At 43.1% G+C, this 20612-nt stretch overlaps 3 protein-coding genes across 3 annotated transcripts; 2 read left to right on the top strand and 1 right to left on the bottom strand.

The window, feature by feature from the left end:
• The first annotated feature begins 5848 nt into the window (after positions 1-5848).
• On the top strand, positions 5849-12411 carry LOC128305990 (protein 5NUC-like). Its single transcript, XM_053043653.1, has 5 exons — positions 5849-6144; positions 9805-10158; positions 10254-10404; positions 10476-10732; positions 10949-12411. The coding sequence occupies exons 2-5, from the start codon at positions 9938-9940 to the stop codon at positions 12156-12158; spliced, it is 1839 nt and encodes a 612-aa protein (XP_052899613.1). The 5' UTR covers positions 5849-6144; positions 9805-9937; the 3' UTR covers positions 12159-12411.
• LOC128298945 (uncharacterized) lies at positions 12224-17792 on the bottom strand. The gene is made up of 9 exons (XM_053034760.1): positions 17714-17792; positions 17620-17640; positions 17028-17552; positions 16628-16958; positions 15848-15852; positions 14852-15648; positions 13599-13848; positions 13460-13477; positions 12224-13393 (listed from the first exon to the last, which is right to left on the bottom strand). The coding sequence occupies exons 1-9, from the start codon at positions 17790-17792 to the stop codon at positions 12531-12533; spliced, it is 2889 nt and encodes a 962-aa protein (XP_052890720.1). The 3' UTR covers positions 12224-12530.
• A 553-nt stretch (positions 17793-18345) lies between these two features.
• Positions 18346-19475, top strand: LOC128298643 (serine protease snake-like). Its single transcript, XM_053034413.1, has 4 exons — positions 18346-18412; positions 18481-18501; positions 18573-19070; positions 19138-19475. Exons 1-4 carry the CDS (start codon positions 18346-18348, stop codon positions 19473-19475), a joined length of 924 nt encoding a protein of 307 aa, XP_052890373.1.
• Positions 19476-20612: the final 1137 nt, after the last annotated feature.

The following is a 20612-nucleotide window of genomic DNA, read 5'->3' as shown; positions in this document are numbered from 1 at the left end:
CATTCTAGCTTTCGTTCTCTCCCTTTTTTCCATTTCGGACTTCTTTTTCCCCCTTCCATCTACACTTTGACCTCTCTTTCGTCACCACGACCGTTGGGCTTTCCGTCGAAATAAAAACCTTCGATCAGCTGCAGTTCTCAACCGTGGGGTTCGAATCATATGGAATCATATGGCTTCCAGATTCAGTTTTCCCTTAGAAAACACGCATGCGACGAACATTCGTCAATGTTCCGTACCGTTCGTTGCGGGAGGGTGTGGACCCAGGAAACATTACACATTTCACGAACGTAGAATGGACGAAACAGGACGAAGCATTGCCGGCACAGTTTCACGTTGTCAATCGGTCGGTACGGTTCGGCATAGAACTGCGGTCGCGGTAGCGTTTGTTGTTGGTAGCTTCAGATTCACCATCAAAGTTTATAACTTCCGCGTAAAAGACGTGTATCCTGGCCGAGTGTCCGCTCCGTTGCGCTGGTACGACAAATTGAATATCCCGTTTCCGAGTGGAGCGACAATCAGTTCGCTAGTGCATCATAACATCACCATGGTACCCTGTCCGCTGGAGGCGAACGTTGAGGAACAGCGCGATCGTCGATCGGTTCGCCCACTAACGGCGGTCTACATGTACGAGCGGCTGAAACGGATGTCCAACGAGCACGGGTTGAACCTGTCGTCGGAGGATCTACTGGCCAGTGCCTATTTGGGGCACAACCTGGTATACAAAGTACAACCATCCGTGGAATGTGTTCTCCCGGACGACGACAACCGCAGCGCGGCACAAAATTAAGAACAACGAACAACAAATAACGCCGCATATCAAGCACAACAATGATGCTAGTCGACACACACACAACGTATACCAAAGAGCTGAAACCCTTGCCGGTTGCTTGATTTTGCTGCTGTGCGGATGATGGATCGCAAACGTCCCGAGAAGCTGCCAGAAGAAATGGTTATTCGCTGTTGCTCTTCAATTACACATTGCATGCATTCAGGCGGTATTAAATGTCACACTAACGGCGATAGATGCGACCAAAGAAAGATATTACATTGCAAGGGAAATGGATTGTATCGCATGTATCAATACTCACGATATTAAATATGCTTCAGATGTTTACTTAGGGATACTGTTAGGATTAGTAAAATCCAAAAACAAGCAATATTCAATAATTAAAAGCCACACTCCAAAAAGGAAAGCTTATACTAACATCGAGATGGTAGGGCACGTTCTTGTGCCCTACATTCAAGGGTACGCACGTGCAAGGCAATTTTGTACAAAATAAACCCTTCGTTGCTGAACCCACTTATGGATTCATGATTTTATTCGTTTTTTTTTACGAAATCAAACCTAATTCAGCTGTAAGAATCGATGATGCAAAATGAGTAGGATTTCAGTGGAAAATTCTGCTACTGGAGTTGTCGTGTTTCATTGAACCTAATATTATATTTTGGAGACATACTTAGGACAAAGTAAGGGGCGAGAATTTGAAGAGTGATCGGAATATTGAAATTCATTCGTTTGAAAATAAATCTTCTTATACATTTAAACTCAATTCTTTGTGCTTCTCATGATTTCCTTTAACTCACTTCAAACATTTGAAACAAATTAAATTTTCAAGAACATTTTTCAACTAAGGTAGTAGTTTTCAAAAATAAATCGTTATTAATAACCAATAGGAACCCTGAAACGTGCAGCATGGTTTTATCAACTTTAACCGCCCAATGGGTCGAGCGCCAATTTCCAGCCACCCCTGCTAGCTCATTTATCACTACTATCAGCCAATTAATCATGGAGGACATGGACAACACATTTTACCACGTTTGAATGACATTTTTACCTCTGCAGCCCGGAATAGATTCGCTCACCCTTTCTTACCACCTTCATAATGTGGAAATTACTTTGCATTGTTGATGCGCATGGGAGATAATGATGCTAGCATGTTGTTACTGAATGGAGCTGCGATTGTGTTCGCTGCTAGTGTAATCTAATTGCCTGACGCAAATAAAGGCAAATCACGAGCTCCCGTTAATGAAGCTGTCAACAAGCATTTAGCATATGTAGTACGTAAAACGAATGAATTGTAGAAATCAAGTACTTTAATGTGTTTTTAGCAGCTCTACTGCACATTTACCAACTGTAACTGAAAATAGTCGATGGGTTTTTATCGGACTATAGAAATCCAATAAGTATGTCTTTAAATTTCTGTCCTAGGACTGGATCAAATCATTCTTAGAACAAGCATATCAATGGTAATACCAAGGAACAGATACAGACAGATCCAGATTAGGTTCTCCTGTTCTGGAGCTCAGTATCCTTAAGGCGAGATTTGGCACAGAGACATCGAGAAATTGGTAACATCATGTGCTGTGACGGCTTGGCAAGTAGTGAATCACTATGCATCATAGATTCTAAAGAATTGAACACGAACTCGTATTGAGAAATGCTCAGATGCAAAAGAATTGTAATATACAAATACCCAAAACAGAGCATTGATCAAACCTCAGCAAAAAAATTCGATACTTCTACGTTGTTTAATGATAATAATACAAATAAACCAATGCTTGTAATGACTAGAGGAAATATAAATGGAAAACATTATCTGGGTTCATGAAATTGTAAGCTAGCTTTACTAGCTAGCTTATTGTTGGAAGCTTTACTGAAAAAGATGTTACTTCGTTACGTAGTGTAGTATATTAATATAAGATATTGAACTACTTTCCTATTATCTTCTGGGTTACAGAATGGGACCTGTTATAAAACATTAATTTATTACACTAAAATCACAAATAAAACTCACTTGACTTTCCACATCCTAGCAAAGTACTTTATTCCTGATATACCACATGAAATTCCCATTCCCATCATTCTGCTTCATGCCACCTGCTTTGCAACGACAACTTGATTTAATTTACCTCAAAATTACATCGCTTGTCAACAGTTAGCTCCCACCGGAAGCATACTAACGATTCTGGCAGCAGGTTGTCAAACAATGCACTCACATCCTGGGACGACCGATGGTGGCGAAATGTCACGACCAATTCTGTTCACGCTTCGACTTCGGCTGCAAGTCACTGTCGCCGAAGCTTTCGTGCCATGCCGAAAGGGCTTCTTTCACACCCGGCACGCAATCGTTACAGTTCCATCTAGCTGGGAAAGATTCAACCACAACGACAGAGCATAGTTTTCTGTCTGTTTCAATACCCACCATCAAACACACCTCACTTACCACTTCCGGAACGAACCAGCAACTTCACAAGCGCTGTTTGGTCGCAGAACTGTGGAAGATACGATTCGGAACGTTGAACGGTGATCGCAAGCCGGGAAAAGTTTTTTTTTTCCATACTGTTCCGTTCCCAGTTTCAAGTTTTCCACGTGGCGACTGCTCGTAATTATAATGCGAACCTCGGATACACGCGATTGTGCATGTAAAGATCGTAGGTGCAGCGAAAAGTAATTTGAATGCGGAAACTATTGTTGCTGCAGTGCAAACAACTATTCTAAAACTCCAAACAAACAGGAAGGTATGGGGATGCGCCTCTTATTTGATGCACAAACCATGGCTCATTTCAAACACCGCCGTCCCAGAACAACCGGGACAAATAGTAACGATTCAATTTCGGTCGTCCCACGGTAAAGTGTCCGGGAAATGGGAAATTCATAATTTCGCAACTTTCTTCCGCCCTGTCAGATAGTGTCCCTAATGTAACCAACCGTCCATTGGGCCAGCGCTAGACGTAAAGCTTCGCAGGGTGGCGAAAAGAGTGAACATTGTTGCAGAACTTTTGCCTCTGGCAAATGTCATCAAAGCTAGTGATGTCAAGCAAACGGCCACCTGCTAGAAGCCACGCAATTACGTTGATCGAAGCGAATGAAAGCAAAGCTTTGGCGTGGGAATTTCCTCGAAATGGAGCAGGAAAACGACACCGAAAAGCTGGGTAAACGCATTCTGCCGCATGAATACAAGACAGCAATATGATGAGTGCAAAGAAAATGTTACACCTACAATCTGTGAAGTTTAGTGTGACAATCACTGATATTTTAAACCAGTTATTTGATGTTACTGAATTTTTTTATCACCCAGTATGATGTGACTCCACTTATACTCATATTTAACGTCAAAATAAGGCAGTTGTGGAAGAAAACACGTGGTTGTGCAGTTGGAAATCAATGTCGATTTGCCCCCAGTCGATTAGTAAAAATGATTGACCAATTACCAAAATTTACCTACCTTTTTATTGCATTTATTTACCACAAAAAAACCTTCAACTTCCGATATATCAGTTGATATTCATGTTGTCAAAACTTTGAAGCTTCGATCTAAATTTCCATCTGATGCAGCAATGGGGAAGCCCAGATACGCAAGATCGAGTTCTGCAAGATTCTGTTGTGTCTAAAACCAGCTTCCTCAGATGTGTACATATACAACATATTTCTAAATAATACCTTTGAAAGAATACAAGTGCAAGTTATATTGTTTAAAATCTTCAAATCTATCAACAAGTGTGCCAAATGTATAAATCAGACTTATACTTACAAAAACAATCGAAAGCGAATATTTCAGGTCATGATTCAACATTCAACTCACTAACAACAGCTCCAATGTCAAACAATATCATATATAAAAGAAGCATATGTCTCTCAGTCTATCAGCTAATGTGATGTGCCCTTTTAACGATGCTTTATCTGTTTCAAAGCGCGGACGTACTTTCATGCTCTAGAAAAGGGCCAATTAATTTCCACTTCCCATTGTCATAACGCTGTTGCATTTGAACTACCACTATGAACGTTGATTTAGCACATGTTCTAACCACCGTTGGGCTCCATGGAAACCATTAACGTGTGTTTGCGCAAGAAATGCCTCTAATTGGATGTTTTTTGTCGCCAGATTTATCCTGACACTGTAAAACATTTAACGCATTCTTCTTGCCATGTTTCAAGCATTCGTGATTCACAGCTATGAACGGCATTTGTCATACAGCTTTCACTCGCCTGTATCTTCTTTGCGTCACATGTTATCTTATCGTTACGTATATCGCTGATGTCGCCAGTAATGTATGTCGCCGAAACTGTTTAAACAGATTGCAATGAACTGCAAGAACACAAACGTCTGTTTATGAAAAATTTGTAAACAATTTCGATTCGCTTCTAGGTCATCGTTTCGTTCTTTAGATGGGTAATGGTTTCGATTTGTTTTATCGTAAAAACCATATATAAATAGCATAATAGTAATGCTATATCGCATTACATCAAGCCAATTTGAAAAATAAAGGTGACAATTGCACTGATTATTATTTTCACATTAAATATTTATAAAAAAGTTAAACCTCGTTTAAAGGAGTTAAAATCAAATCGCTACCCTATACTTTAGGCAAACGTGACTGTTTATTCCGTGACGCACCTTATCCTTCAATACTATCAGAATACGTCCCGATAAGGATACAAGGGTGAAGAAGATTTTTGAAAGGAACATACTGTTATCTCTCATCTTCTGTACGATAACGAGCGATCACACTAACACTGTCCTTGCTGTGTCTATCATTGCCATAGCGTGGAATTTTTGTTCCATCTACCTTCCTTGATGTCTTACACAAACATTATCCTGCGTGATCACGCTTGCCGTTGATCATCATGCATATGTTCTTCCATTATCTTTATGCACCAGCTATCAGCATCCTTCGTATTACCATCGTCAGTTTTGAGCACGCACTCGTCTGCAATACGATTGGTGCGCACATACACAATTGAAACCACGCAACGAGTAGCGTTTGGTTGTTTGGCGAAGTCGACGTATAAGTGAGGACAACATGCTGATGTGATCGCACGCCATACTTAGTGTATCGTTGATCGCCGTCCGAGCTCGACTTGGTCGTATCTGCGCGTCGCGTCAGCCGAGCTGGGATTTACGATACGATATACTCAGATGAGTTAAAATAATTGCTCTACATTTGACAACCAAAGAATAACCGACTATTCCCAGTTACCCGAAAATCGGATGGGTTTTTTTCAACTTTTTTAAGCATTACACGTTTTTCTTCAAAGCTTAAGCTTCGCGCATAAAATGCCGTGCTGAACCGGTCGCATTACAATGTTGGCACGAGGCGGCTGAGACAATCACCCGTCAATGGCAGCGTGCGTTAACCCATCACGTGAGTAAAAAAAAAACCATTTTCTTCCGGCAAATAGTGATGGCCACGATAGTAACAGGTGCAAAAGTGGAACTACTCGTAAAACCCGTTTGTCAAAATTAATGTGAAACTGATGGAGAGCCGTAGTGGAGTTATGTAGTGAGCGGGCAGTAACAACCAACAACATCGGCTAGTAGTGGCCTTAAACGTGACCGTTGCCTTCCCCGCTTAACAACACGTTGCGCGAATCGTACACACGGAGGAAGATTACCGTTGGAAATGATACAAAATGGATATTTTGTGTGTTGTTGTTGGTCGTATTGTTACAGTGCGTGTCAAATTTTGTTTCCAAGTTCCAGCAAGTAATGATAATTTGTATTATATTTAACATAACCGTTAAAAGTTCAGCGTAATGAAAGCTACTATGTTTCAACCCATCTTTCATCTCTATTTATTCACACAAATGTGCCTTGGCCTAAAATATCTGGACGTGCGGTGTGCGTTTTTTAAACAAACGGGTGATAAAAGGATGAAACCAAAAGTGAAAAACAAGGTCAAATAGCAAAAAAACAACCCACTTTCTACCGGTGTTCAGATATTGTGCCGCTAGCAAAGATCGAAAATAGATCGACACGTCGTGGGGATGATGCCGGTCGATAACAGGATGCGAAACGTGACGCTCTCGTACAGGCCACCCGGTCTCATGGGGAAGGAAGTAAACCCTTAGGAACTTCGTCTCCCCAGACGCGGTCGAATGCGTGTTGGTCACAGCAGACGCGACAGGAATGTCGTAAAGCTGTGAGAACAAGCAGAACCCTCTCCCTCTCCACTTTGTCGCTCTCGTTGGGGTCAAATGTCGCTAACGTTCAATGGTACGCTTCGCTTATCGGATGCACTTTAAAGATTCGGTGTCTGGCTTGCAGTAGTTGTTCCGGTTGCATTTGATACTTCGTGCCCCTTACTAGAGGGGCCCCCGAATTTGGACTAGCCTCCGTTTGTTGAGTGTCCCGTGTTGTACGTCATTTGGTTTGTCATCACTCACCGGGAGACACGCGCATCGACCAGACTGTCGATTGAAAGTTAATTATATCCATCTTTTGCCGGTGGAACGTTCCTCAGTGTATTGGATTCTAGAGCACACATCGGTACCGTTCAATTGAAGATTATCCCGTGTTTTTTTTTTCTTCGAATTTACGTCACAGTGGTTAACGGGTTTGTCAACGTTGACGTGTGCTGCAGGTGATGGTAGTGAGCAAATTGTTTACCGACTGTGCCGAGCGTGTGTGCTTCAGCGAACCGTGCAACCGGCACACGCGTTGATGATGGCTGAAGGAAGGTTTTGTAAGCACGTGACTTTGACGCACTGGTGATAGTGAAAGTAGTAGTGCAATGGACGTCGAACCTGCCGTGCTCTGTACCTTTTTTTCACAAGTCGAAATGAGCGTAAAAAATTACTTTTCACACAGCCCATAGAGACAGATAAAAATGAACACGTGTAGTTAATGTCAGTGGTATGGCGGCTTTTTCAATAGATGCCTCGTGCATTTTTTTTCTTACGACATTTTCCCAGATAAGAGATGTTCTTTCGAGCACTTGAGTCGTTCCGATACTGTGATTTTGCAAAATTTGTTTTGTAGTCAATTTTGTATTGTTTCGTCAAGTTTACAAGCCTTCCTGTGTTTGGCGGTTGTATGAGCAAATTGACCGTTACGATACGATGGAACAATGAACTAGCTGTGGTTTCAAGGCCGTAGATTATAATGGAGTTGAAATCAATTGTACAATAGCACGAAAAACGAACACCTTTATGAATAGTTACTCATCAAAATTGCAATTGCCAGCAATCATATCGTATCATTGTAAAACAATTGTTGAGGAATCACTGCCTTCATTAAAGTTCCTTTATAACCTTTAAAAAAAACCTGAACATCATTCCGAACATTAACTATTCCATCGCTTTTCTATGGTAACAGGAGATCTTCAAGAAAATAAAATTATATTTAAGAAAGCAAAAAGATTCACATTCACAAAAGATTCCAGATATTTTGCATTTCGTTGATAATATTGTCAAAGGCAATATTCTCTCGTCTCAGATTAGAGGCGTTGAAGAAATCTTGTTTACTCTTCATGTGACAAACCATTTATACGATAAGCGGCGTCATATCCGTGATACCTTTTACAATGACATGATAACAGACTAAGCCCATTCAGAGAAGATTGTTGCAGTGCTTTGCGTTTGAATTGGTACCATTGATGCATTGTGTAGCATGCTCATATTCAGGAAACAAGTTTGTATCACCTGTTCAACTTTAGCTAGTTCTAGCGCTACTGTTGTGTTTCCTCTTGGATGAAATTAGCACAATATACAGCAATTTAGTCATCACAGCTCACAGCAATTAACGTCATCTTACATCTTAAACTGTACAATGCGATCAAGCAGTACGAGGTACGGGATACACAGTTAATTATGATGCGAGTGTCAATTATATGGGGAATTTGTATGAATGAAACTGGTTGGTAATGTTAAAACATTGTCTGTTTTAAGAACAGAATCGTTTCAAAACTCCTCAAACGACTCTTCATTTGTGTCGACAAATCACGGTATCAGCGGGAAGTATCTAATGACATGCTTTACAGAGATATAGCATGATTCGAGAAATACCCAGACTAAACCAGTTCTGTGCAGCATCCACAGAATTTAAGTTATGCGACCTGCGGACGTTGCAATGGTGTAGTCCAAAAGACAAAAGAATATTTAACAAGTCAATAGTCAATACGTTCTGTTTCTAACCTCATCCATTTTAATGAGTTTGTCCAGAAGCGATCCGAAAAAGGGACATCTCATTTCAGACAACATCATTGGAACATGTTGCATCCATTGGAGCACGAATATCGAATAACATATCTGTTGTTTTAAGGATTTTTATACACGCGTTGAAGATGTGACATACACATAGTGTTATTTTATTTTTAGGAATCTATCGAGATCTTGGAATCTGCATCGTTTTCGAGATCGAGATCGTTTTCCATTTACTTCAATATTGATTATAAATTAAAATTATTAGCGTCTCTTCAAATGATTTCAAATTTCATAGAAAAAAAAAATTGTTATTTCAACCAATCTGATTCGAAAACATGGTCCAGATATCAGTTTCGCTACTGTACGTCGCACATCTTTCTCAATAACCCACACGTTCATAGTGCGGTAGGGGTTTAGCACTTAATCAAAATTGGTAACAATAGCTTTATTGTCAATTAATCAAACCTTGACAGTGTGCGGCATCCATGGCGCACGCGGTCATCACCATACATCGGGCGATAGATAGTACTCTCATGGCAGTGTTAGTTACACTCCTTCAGGACGTCAGAGATATACAATGACTTAGCGAATGCACAGCTAAGAGCGTGGAACAAACTGACTTCAAAACGGAGTCCATTCGTACCGCTTGATAAGCGCCGTAATTGTGATATCGACAGTGTAATAAGATGCCTGATAGCCCCCTTGTGCGACTCCCTTTGCCACGAAAATATCATTTTTCCAAGTGATTTGTCGGCGTACGGAAGTATGGCTACAGGTGGCCCATTTAAATCCCTGCAGAGTGTAAAATAATTGTATACAGCTCAAATAAGTGATAATGTGTTGTGCCCAAAGCGGACAGTAACCGTTGTAATTACTTTCAGCAATCTGCTAGGGACTTGTTTCCAACCGTCCGGAAAACACATCTTGCCGTAGCGCAGCTGATAGTACCAGTCAGCTCTCAACTCAACTGAAATCCTAAACTTACAAAAGACTGAACCCCTTCTTAAACCCATCATGGCACGGAGTATTACGTATATAAGGCTTGCAGTTTTGGTGCTTACATCGGCCACCTACAGCCTCGCTGCACCGAAAGCAGGTGGATTAGAGCTTATCATACTGCACAACAACGATATGCACGCGCGGTTCGAACAAACTGGAGCCTATAGCAACGACTGTCAACCGTCTGATGTGGCTAGCAACCGTTGCTATGGAGGATTTGCGCGCGTTGCACACAAGTGAGTATTTACTTTCTAAAGCCCAGGAGAGTAGCGTGAGTGATCAAGTTAAAACTATAGTTCCACAAATTAACACAACCCAACAATTCTTCCAGAGTTCGCGAGTATCGAACGAAGGAAGCTTCCGGAGGTGTTCCGATGTTATACCTGAATGCCGGGGACACCTATACCGGTACGCCTTGGTTTTCGGTGTACAAGGATAACATAACGGCCGAATTTCTAAACATGCTGAAACCCGACGCAATCGTAAGTGATGCAAATCGTCGTACTGTACTTTTAACTCGCAGTATTAATATCATTACCATCTCCACTTTCAGTCCCTCGGCAATCACGAGTTCGATCTGGGTGTGGAGGGATTAGTTCCTTTCTTGAACGAGGTCGACTTTCCAGTGCTGGTCACCAACCTAGATCTGTCCAAAACGCCGGCAATGCAATCGACCAGATCTTTACAGCGATCAGCCATTTTTACGAAAGCTGGCATACGGATAGGAGTGATCGGATATCTAACCCCAGAAACGAAGCAACTGTCACCGATCAATACGGTCGAGTTTCTGGATGAAATCGAATCGATCAAGTAAGTGAACAAATTGATCGAAGGCACTGTTAGCGGCAATGTCAGCCGAATTGCCTACTTTAGTATGACGCCTGAAAGTATGCAACTCGCTGTACTATTTGTATTTGCTCTTACCATGAAAAGGTCTCACGTTCTGCTGTATAACGCTTTGAACTAGTAGGGTATATCGAGCAGTCACCATTATACTTTAATATTGTTTTATTTTTTTCTCTCTAGCATTGAAGCCACTTCATTAAAAGAGCAAGGAGTACAGATTCTGATTGCACTCGGTCACAGCGGGTTGGAACGCGATAAAGAAATTGCGGCCAAGTGTCCCGATATAGATCTGGTCATTGGAGGCCACTCGCATACGTTCCTTTACACCGGTTCCGCCCCGGATGTCGAACAACCGGCCGGTCCATATCCGGTGATGGTGAAAAACCCTGCCGGAAAGGATGTTCCTGTGGTGCAGGCATACGCTTTCACCAAATATCTCGGCTATCTGCACCTGGAGTTCGATGCGGAAGGCAATCTGATCGAGCTGGACGGTACTCCACTGCTGCTCAATGGTACGGTACAGCGAGACTCCGATGTGCTGCAGCTGCTAGAGCTTTACCGACCCGGTATTTTGGCGCTAGATGAAAAGATCGGACAGTCGTACGTGTTTCTCGATTCAAGTCGGTGTCGTTTCGAGGAATGCAACATCGGTAACATGATCGCCGATTCGCTCGTCGTTACACATGCGGTGACACGCGAACAGAGCAATGATGGGTATTGGACTGACGCCGCGATCGCGTTTATACAGGGCGGTGGTATACGTGCTTCTATAAACGCTGGTCCGATAACGATGAAGGATCTGAAGACGGTCCTTCCGTTTGGCAATGCGATGGTAATGGCAGAAATTAACGGCACGCAGTTACACCAAATGCTCGAACAGAGCGTCCGTCGGTACGATGGAGTATCCGGTTACGGAGAATTCCTGCAGATGGCAGGCGTAAATGTAGAATATGACCTGACGCGACCTCCAATGCAGCGCGTTGTGCAAGTTAAGGTACGGTGTGCTAGATGTCAGGTACCTATGTACGAAGTCCTGAAGGAGGATGAACACTATCGCATCTTATTGAGTCAATTCCTGTACGACGGAGGCGATGGGTACGATATGCTTCCTGGTTCACCGCAAGAATTGCTCACATTTGGCGAGTATGAAATTACGGAAGAGTATCTAAAACGATACTCGCCCATCTATCCTGCGATCGAGTGGCGCATACATTTGACAGGGCGACCGACCGACACCACTACCGACGGTCCAGATGGGAGCACTACCACCATGAACCCCACTAGCACGACTGAGGACAGTGGAGCGGGACGGACGTACGGCGTAACGATTTCCACCTTCGGAATAATTCTGTGGTCAGCAATGTTGACATACACGGGACACCTACTGTAAATAAATGTGGTAGGCTGCTTGAGTACACTGTTGTTTATATTTACAGAGCTAGGATTTTCCCACTGGGAAATACAGCAGATGAATCACGATTAATGGTGAACAAACATTCAATCATACAAATCAGATGTTGCTTAGCAATTAGACGATGAAGGAGGAAAAATACACTGATAACCAACAGAAAAAGATAATGTTGAGAGCATTTTTTGCAATAAAAAATTTAAAGAAGGTTCACCAAAATGTGAGACAACCGTTAGCTTGATTTTTAAAATACATATATTTTTATCCGGACATCCCACTCATCCCACTTCTGAACACGACTGCACACAGCTTCGTTTGACGGTTTCGTTATTAGTCTCAGAAATTCCCTCATTGTCACATCGCATGAGCACCCCAAACGTTGTCCTCTATCCAGTCAATGTAGTATGACACTTTCGTGTAGACTGCCTTCGAGTTCCCAACGCCACAAACGCCACCCGTGGATGTGATACCGACCACCGCGTAAGAGCAGGACTTCGAATCGGACACGACCTGTAGCGGACCGCCCGAATCACCCTGGCACGTGTCGCGACCCTGCACGATGCTACCGATGCACAGTTGTCCATCCATAACACCATTCCGGAACTTTGGTTGCCCTTTGAACATACGCGCACAATCAGCGACCGGAAACTCGTCTAACTGCACCTTCATCATCGTGGTGGACAACACGCCACTGTACGCTTCGTTGTACCCGTAACCGGTCGCAACGTAGCGCTTTACACGACGTTCCTCCGTTTCCCACAGGCAGGCCGGTCGGATGTGTTTCGAAAGTTTGATCGGATGCTTCAGCTTCACTAGAGCGATGTCATTGTATGAACGTGCGTTGCTATAGTTCGGATATTTCCGGATGCTGTCAATGTCACTATCGTACTCGGCATCAGAATAGGTTGTGGTGTCATACTCGCCAAGGCGTACAATCGTCGGTTCTTCATCCGCAAAGCAATGAGCAGCCGTCAGGATGTGCTGATCACTGATCAGTGTGCCGCCACACTTAAAATCGTAGCCCCGTTGGTTTGTCTCCTTCGGGTAGCCCAGCAACGCGTGGTGCGGAAACTCGCCCATCTTTGCCTGTTCTCCACCAACGATCAGCTGGACGACATTCGTGCAGTTATACACGTCGAAAATGATCGGCTCTGGATTAATTGTGAGTGGTATGAGGGTCTGTCGATCGACGATGATATTCTTATATTCTTCACACTCTGGAAAAGAATTAAACCGGGCTTAGAAGAGAACCTCCAAAATGCTACGCACCGTACCGAACTTACTCTGTGTGGCAAGGCGTCCTTAAATTTCGCGCGAGCAGGAAACATCGCATCAGTGGACCGGCAAGCAATGTTAAAGAAAACACGTTACAATGTCATTACCATGATACGCACATCTCCCAAACATCCACAAGCGTATTACCTTGAACAATGCAGCCGCACCAGCTCAAAGATAACACTATCGCCAACAAACGCATCTCCTTTCTCCGAATCCATAAATTGTTCATTGTTGACAATATTCCGTACTGTGGACTGATGTTTACACCGAGAATATGGTCGTAATGACTGCTACCAAGTAATTTGTAGCGCCAACTTCCGTCAAACTTCACTGTACGGCAGCAAACGCAGTACTGTTCCCGAGCCCGGCACGAATCTTCCACCATAGCGATCGCCTAATGTATCAAGCAACGATCAACAATCGAACGAACTGGTCTTTCCACTTTTGTGCTTCTGTCATAACGCGTGCTATGGGCGCTTCGAAACTAGTTTTTTTTTTATTCCGGCATCTGCCGCTATCAACATAGGTCGCCACAACGATGAACCGAGACAGGATCTTTTTTTCTTCTTTTCCTTAACGAAACCGATAACGATTGAGTAGAACCGAAAGTTACGTCAAATAAGGTATAGAATTGTTGTGATTTACCGAAATAATCCACCATACAGCGGCAGCGGTGTTCTTTTTATTGAATATAAAGTATTTTCTTCACGATCTCTGACCCATCCGTTCTCCTGAGAAATAAATGAAGGTATTTTCTCGTAAGGAACGCTGTCACATCTGAGCAGAATATTCAAACAATTTGGTTGAATTAATGGTTTCCGGCAAGCATAACTATCCTTCGCAGCAGTGAAGTGTACATTTTGCAATTCTAGTCTCCGAGAAGTGCTCGGACTCTGCTGAGCACCCCACAAGTTCGAGTAAATTTGAATACGCGAATTAATTAAAGCATATCAAACTATTTTTGGGAAAACCCCCAGTACCGAAACAGGTCTAAACAATTCATGTGATAAATTTTGTATAAATGGATAAGTTGCAAGATCGTATAATGGTCACCAAGAACCACATCGATAAATGATTATGAGAAGAAGTCATCGTACATCGTCAATACACTTCTGGAAGTAATGCACCAAAACGATCATCGGTTATGATATCTAGATGGCGTAAATTAATCTTCCAGAAAGATCAACTACCGATTACAACATCAAAATGGTCAAAATGTCTTACAAGTTCTGATCACAACAATTAATTTCAAATTCCAATTGCGAATCTGATATTTATTTTTATTCTGCCGTCGAATGAACATTGTTGCTCTTCCTGTCATCTAAAAATACAATGACAAGTTACAGAGCATTCGGGCCCCAAACATTTGCTTCTATCCAATCTAGATAATGTGCCACCTCCGTGTAGATGCCCAGCGATTTCGCATAAGCACATGCACCACCAAGAGACGTGATGCCAACTATGTGGTACGTGCAGGTGGTCTCATTGGACACTAGCTGTAACGGACCACCCGAATCTCCCTGGCAAGTGTCCTTGCTCGATGTCACGCTTCCGACACATAGCTGACCCGGTCGTACTCCATGGCGCAGCCGGTGGAAGTATTGCGAGCACCTCTGCCTCGGGAATTCATCCAGCTGTACCTTCATCAGTGCGGGCGAGAGTTCCGTATCGAAGAAATCTCGCCGCCCGAACCCAGATGCAATGAACTTTGAGGTGGTGCGGTACTCCGAATCCCACAGACATGCAGGTCGAATGTGTTTGCTTAGCGGCACTGGCCGTTCAAGGCGAATTAAGGCTATATCATCGTACGGTTGGCTTCGAGGATAGCGTGGATGTCGCCGAAAACGATCGATCTTCAGCTGGAGCTCCTCGTTCGTCCAGGACGTGGTGTCGTGCTCACCGAGCCGTACTACGGTTGGGTCGCGATCGGAAAAGCAATGAGCCGCCGTCAGGACGTGCTGCTCGCTGATCAGTGTACCACCGCACAGAAACTCATAGTCCGATGGGTCGTTCTGCTTCGGATAACCCAGCAGCGCCTGATGCGGGAACTCGCCGTAATCGGCCTGCTCTCCACCCACAATCAGACGCAGCTCGTTTGTGCAGTTGAACACTTTCAACTTTATTGGCGTTGGATTGAGAAGCAGATGTATGATTTGGTGTGTCTCCGTTATAATTTCGCGATACTCGTTACACTCTGACGAAGAAAAGTGATCGTATCGAACAGTAAAAGTAGTTCTATAACTGTACTTCAAGAGCTTGCAACGTGCTACTTACTTTTGACTGCAATCCTTTGCCCTGAAGATGCAGCAGTTCATTATTGAAACGAAAACACATCGGAATGACGGATAAGTACGCGTTAGCAAAACTTGTTCTTATATTAACCTTTCACATACCATGACTAGTGTTACAGAAAAGTAACAAAATTAAGAACGCCATATACTGTAGCTTTAAGTAGAACATTTTCACTACTGTCAGATATAGGTCACCCGTATAATCAACCGTTACTTAGCAATACTAACAGAAATGATTATTCTCCAGCGGTTGATCTCAAACTAACTCACAACGAAACGATTCGCTTACGCACCATTACATGCTGTATGAAATGACCCCTCGAGCGCAAAACAGGTTTTTTGTCATTCGATTCTTCCAACAGCAGAAAAAGCAAAACAAAAAGATTTGTTGCAGGTGTGATATTGACATCAGGCGCAGTTTATCTTCATGACGTGGTTTAAATTAATCATGAAGACATCATCATAGCGCAAGCTAATTGAGGTTGTTCGTTGGCGTTAAAGCGTAGCAGTGTTAGAGCGCTTCGATCAAGGACCTGAAACATCAAAAGCGTTAATCTCGAAACCATTTGTTACTATTACTATTAGCAGAAGAATGCCCTGATCGCTTAAGTAATGTGCGTTTAAGCTGAACAGCTTGTAGTATACCGGTATTTATAGTTTTTTTTATTGAGTTCCCCTGGCAAATAATAAGTAATGTTATATCACTGAAGTAGGAATAAATTTTATTTTGCTCTATTCGTTAGTGTTGTTGAAGTTTAGACAACTAAGCGAATTCATCTGCAGTAGTGCGTGCAAAGTTACAAATGCTTTACAAAAGAAATTGCCTACAGGTTCACACCGGTCGCGACACAGATCTGAAATGATGTCCCACCGTTTCACAACTATTGTGCCCAAACAACTTGCTCGATCCAGTCCAGATAGTGTGCCACCTTCGTGTAGATAGCCTTCGAGTTGCCAACACCACAGGCGGTTCCAGTAGACGTTAAGCCGACAATGTTATAGATGCAACTTCTCGGTTCCGTAATCGTCTGCAACGGGCCACCGGAGTCGCCCTGGCAGGTATCCTTGCCCCCCATGAGACTTCCCACACACAGCTGTCCTTCATCGATCCCTTTGTTAAATTTGCGATTATCTCGAAATAGTTCACCACAGTCACTGGAGGGGAATAGATCGAGCTGAACCTTCATCATCTTGGTCGATAACTCGAGGATGCCTGTTGTAAAGAAACCACCATTTAGTACTGTGTTCCCCTTCTGCTGACCAGCTTTGGTTGTACACGTACCCTCCTCCACTCTCCCGAAACCCGTAGCCACGAAACGGCTCACATTGAGTGTGGGACTCTGCCACAAACATGCCGGACGAATTACCTTCGAAAACAGTACCGTCTCGTTCAACCGCACCAGGGCAATATCGTGATAAGAGCGCGCGTTGCGATAATTTGGATGACGGATGATCTCGGCAATGCCGAAATCAAGCTGCTCCCTTGAGTCTACGGTTAGATCGTACTCGCCCAAGCGAACAATCACCGGATCACCGTAGCTGAAGCAATGTGCGGCGGTCAGGACGAAGCGATCTGATATTAGCGATCCACCGCAGCTGAAACTGTAACGCTCGGACGAACCGCTTTCGGTCGGGTAGCCTAGCAAAGCGTGATGTGGAAACTCGCCATGCTTCGCCGCTTCACCACCAACGATCAATTCCACCACATTCGAGCAATTGTACGACTGATAGTAGATTGGCCTGGGTTTCAGCGTGAGCGATATAACACCACGCTGTGACGAGATTATTCTACGATATTCTTCGCACTCTGTAAAGTAAATGAAATGACATGAATTCCTTTGCAATCTGCATATACTCGAGCGCATAACGCTTACTTTGAACGGAGATCCGCTTCGCTGCAAATACACAGGAAAGGTCATTGTTATCGTTGCTGGATACAGAATTCCTTCGTGAATAAACTTAACGTACCTGTCTGTCCATTGCAAAGTACTAGACACAGTCCCAGCAAGAAGGTTGTGATGTGAGCAACAGCCCTGCTGCTAAACATGGTGTAGACAGAGGTCAACAATTCCGGTAGTGATGTTTCACGAGCTGCACTTGATAAGACTGTCCGACATAGACTAGCTGCGAAGCGGTCCGAGTGAATGCTGGTCGTAATGTAAACATGTTGTAGTACATCTTTTCCATTCATTATACACTACAGTGCCTACCAATGAAAACACACAAACTGAGTAAACATACAAATTGTTGTCTATCTCTGAAGAATCGTATCATCTACCATGGTGTAACACACCAATAAGGATGTTATAAAAAATTGTGTTTATATATCCGGTTTGTGCTATTAACTTACTCATACACTCTCACACATATGCGGCCCCTGAATCAATTTGAACCGCTCACTTATCAATTTTGGCAGTTAAGAACCGATTTCAGCAAAGAAGAACCGAACAACTCCGATGACCCCTTTGCTACAACAGGTCGAGTGCATTTTGTTTTAGAAGTCTGGAACAACGTTTGCTTGATTGTGTCAGAGGTATAAATACGGCACTGTGGCTCGTCGATTTTGGGAGAAGTGTTACAAACCGATAGAAGATCGCGAGATGTACAACAGAGTAGTTCAAATTGTGTTCGCGGCATTACTGTTGCTCTGTCTAGGCGATGTTCAAGGTAAGTTCCATGGAAGATCATAGCTCGTGTTTTGTGAATGTTTTAATTTATGCTCCACTCTTTTATAGGACTTCGCTTGGCGGAACAAAGTGAGTGATGGTAACGTCTCTTTGCCGTTCTGCAACTTAAGCACTGAACTTCTTCTATTATCACCCCACAGAATGTCAGGAGTACCGGAAGCTGATATCATCCTTTACGTCTAAAACGTCTGGTAAGACGAATGACTACGTCACATCACCGAACGGAATACCAGCAAAGGATGGCGAATTCCCTCATCAGGTGCGCGTAGGACAATGGTTTTACGAGGACGAAGACACGGAGCACATTTTCCGTTGCAGTGGTGCCCTTATTAGTGATCGTTACGTTCTGATTTCGGGTCACTGCTTCTGGACAATGGGTGACAAAATGGTGTCGCTTGGTCGCCATGACTACACACGCGACTCTTTCCTCCCGGAGCTGTTGGTCAAACGAGATAATCTGACGCTGCATCCTTCTTTTGATGAGACGGTGCAGGCATCCTACGACGATATTGCATTGTTGCGACTCGCCGAACCTGTCGCCTTTACCTCACACATATATCCTGCCTGTCTGTGGACAGAGGACGCTCTTCCCGATTTACAAAAGTTAACTGTGACAGGGTTTACAACTGGTAAGCTGGGTAAGTAAGCCTAGAAAGAAATGGCAATAGAATATTATTACCAATCTCACTTACTTTACGGTTGTAGTCAACGACACACAGGATACATATTTGGCAAAGGTACCGGTGAGCCGTGTTCCAAATGAAAAGTGCACTCAAGCGTATGCCGATAGTGATTACTACCCACAAGGCGTTACCGATTCCCTCCTATGTGTGGCGTCTCCCGTAGAATGGAAAACAGTTTGCGATGGTGATGGCGGTAGTCTCATGCAGACGCTTGATGAAGATTCCGGTGACGTGTATCGGCTTATCGGTGTTGAAGCCAAGGGCCACGATTGTGACAAGCCGCATCAGACCTACGCCTACACCTACTCCAAGGTACAAAATCATCTGGACTGGATCGAGAGTGTCGTTTGGGGCACGTAATTTCCAACTACGGTTGGAACCTCCCGAGCAATGAGTGAAGAAACAAATAAAACACATATGGATAATCGGCGGAATTAAAGAACCCTGGTGGTTTTGTACAAATCTTATCGTTTATTCATTCTCATACTCTTTCATCCCCTTTCAGGGCATTCCATCTGACTGTGGAAACGTATGCTCGAGTCTGGACATAAATTTACAAATTTGTGTATATCTCTGTAGAATCGTATCATCTAATATAAGCAATATAGCAATTTCGATATTACAAGGATTGTTGTTTATACATTCGTTTTGTGCTATTAACTAACTCATACACTCTCACACATATGCGGCCACTGAGTCAATTTCAACCGCTCACTTATCAACCCAGCTGACCTTTTTGCTAAAACAGGTCGAGTGCATTTTGTTTTAGAAGTCCGGAACATGATTTGCGTGCGATGCGCTGGTCGACCGGAACCTACCGGTCGAACCCATCCGTAAGCAACCCGACCAACCCGTGGATCCATGGGCTGGAGTAAGGATTTATATATAAAATCGACATGCTTAAATTAGATCTTTATTTCACTTGTAGTAGTTCTTAGATGGTCTAAAAACGATTTGAATTTTCCGTAGTTTCTTTTATAGAGTTTGTGAACTACACGGATTTTTGAGGGTTTTAAGGGGTTTAGGTGGTTTAACACGCGGAATAAGGGTTTTCCGTTGTTTCCCAATCTTTATTCCACTCACTCTGGCATCTGACAGGTCTACGTCAAGGTTACTTCACATAAGATAACGGTCGTCGCCAAGTTGTCAATGTTTTTAAACATTTATAGTTATAGTATTACAATGCAGTTATAAAGTTCAGAGGAAGTTCTGAGTTCAAGAGGAATCGTAGGTGAGTTTCTTGTGTGTTGTGGCATTACTACAAACACTATATAGCAATATGTCCAGCGAGTGAAACATGCAAGATCGGCCGATTACACCCGATATTGACCTTTCGCTGTTTGGATAAGAAAATGTGTACAAACGAATGTGAATTGTATACTAGATTTAGACAAAAAAAAACATGCAAATATTCTTACAATTTTGTAATTGAATTTTGTAATAACCTTTATTTAGTTGTTCGCAATTTGATAGCTAACTCAACACGTAACAGTTTAT

This window comes from Anopheles moucheti, chromosome 2, assembly GCF_943734755.1.
Source record: "Anopheles moucheti chromosome 2, idAnoMoucSN_F20_07, whole genome shotgun sequence".
Classification (NCBI taxonomy): domain Eukaryota; kingdom Metazoa; phylum Arthropoda; class Insecta; order Diptera; family Culicidae; genus Anopheles; species Anopheles moucheti.
Note: the sequence above shows the minus strand (reverse complement) of the source record. Positions and strands in the feature narration are given on the sequence as shown.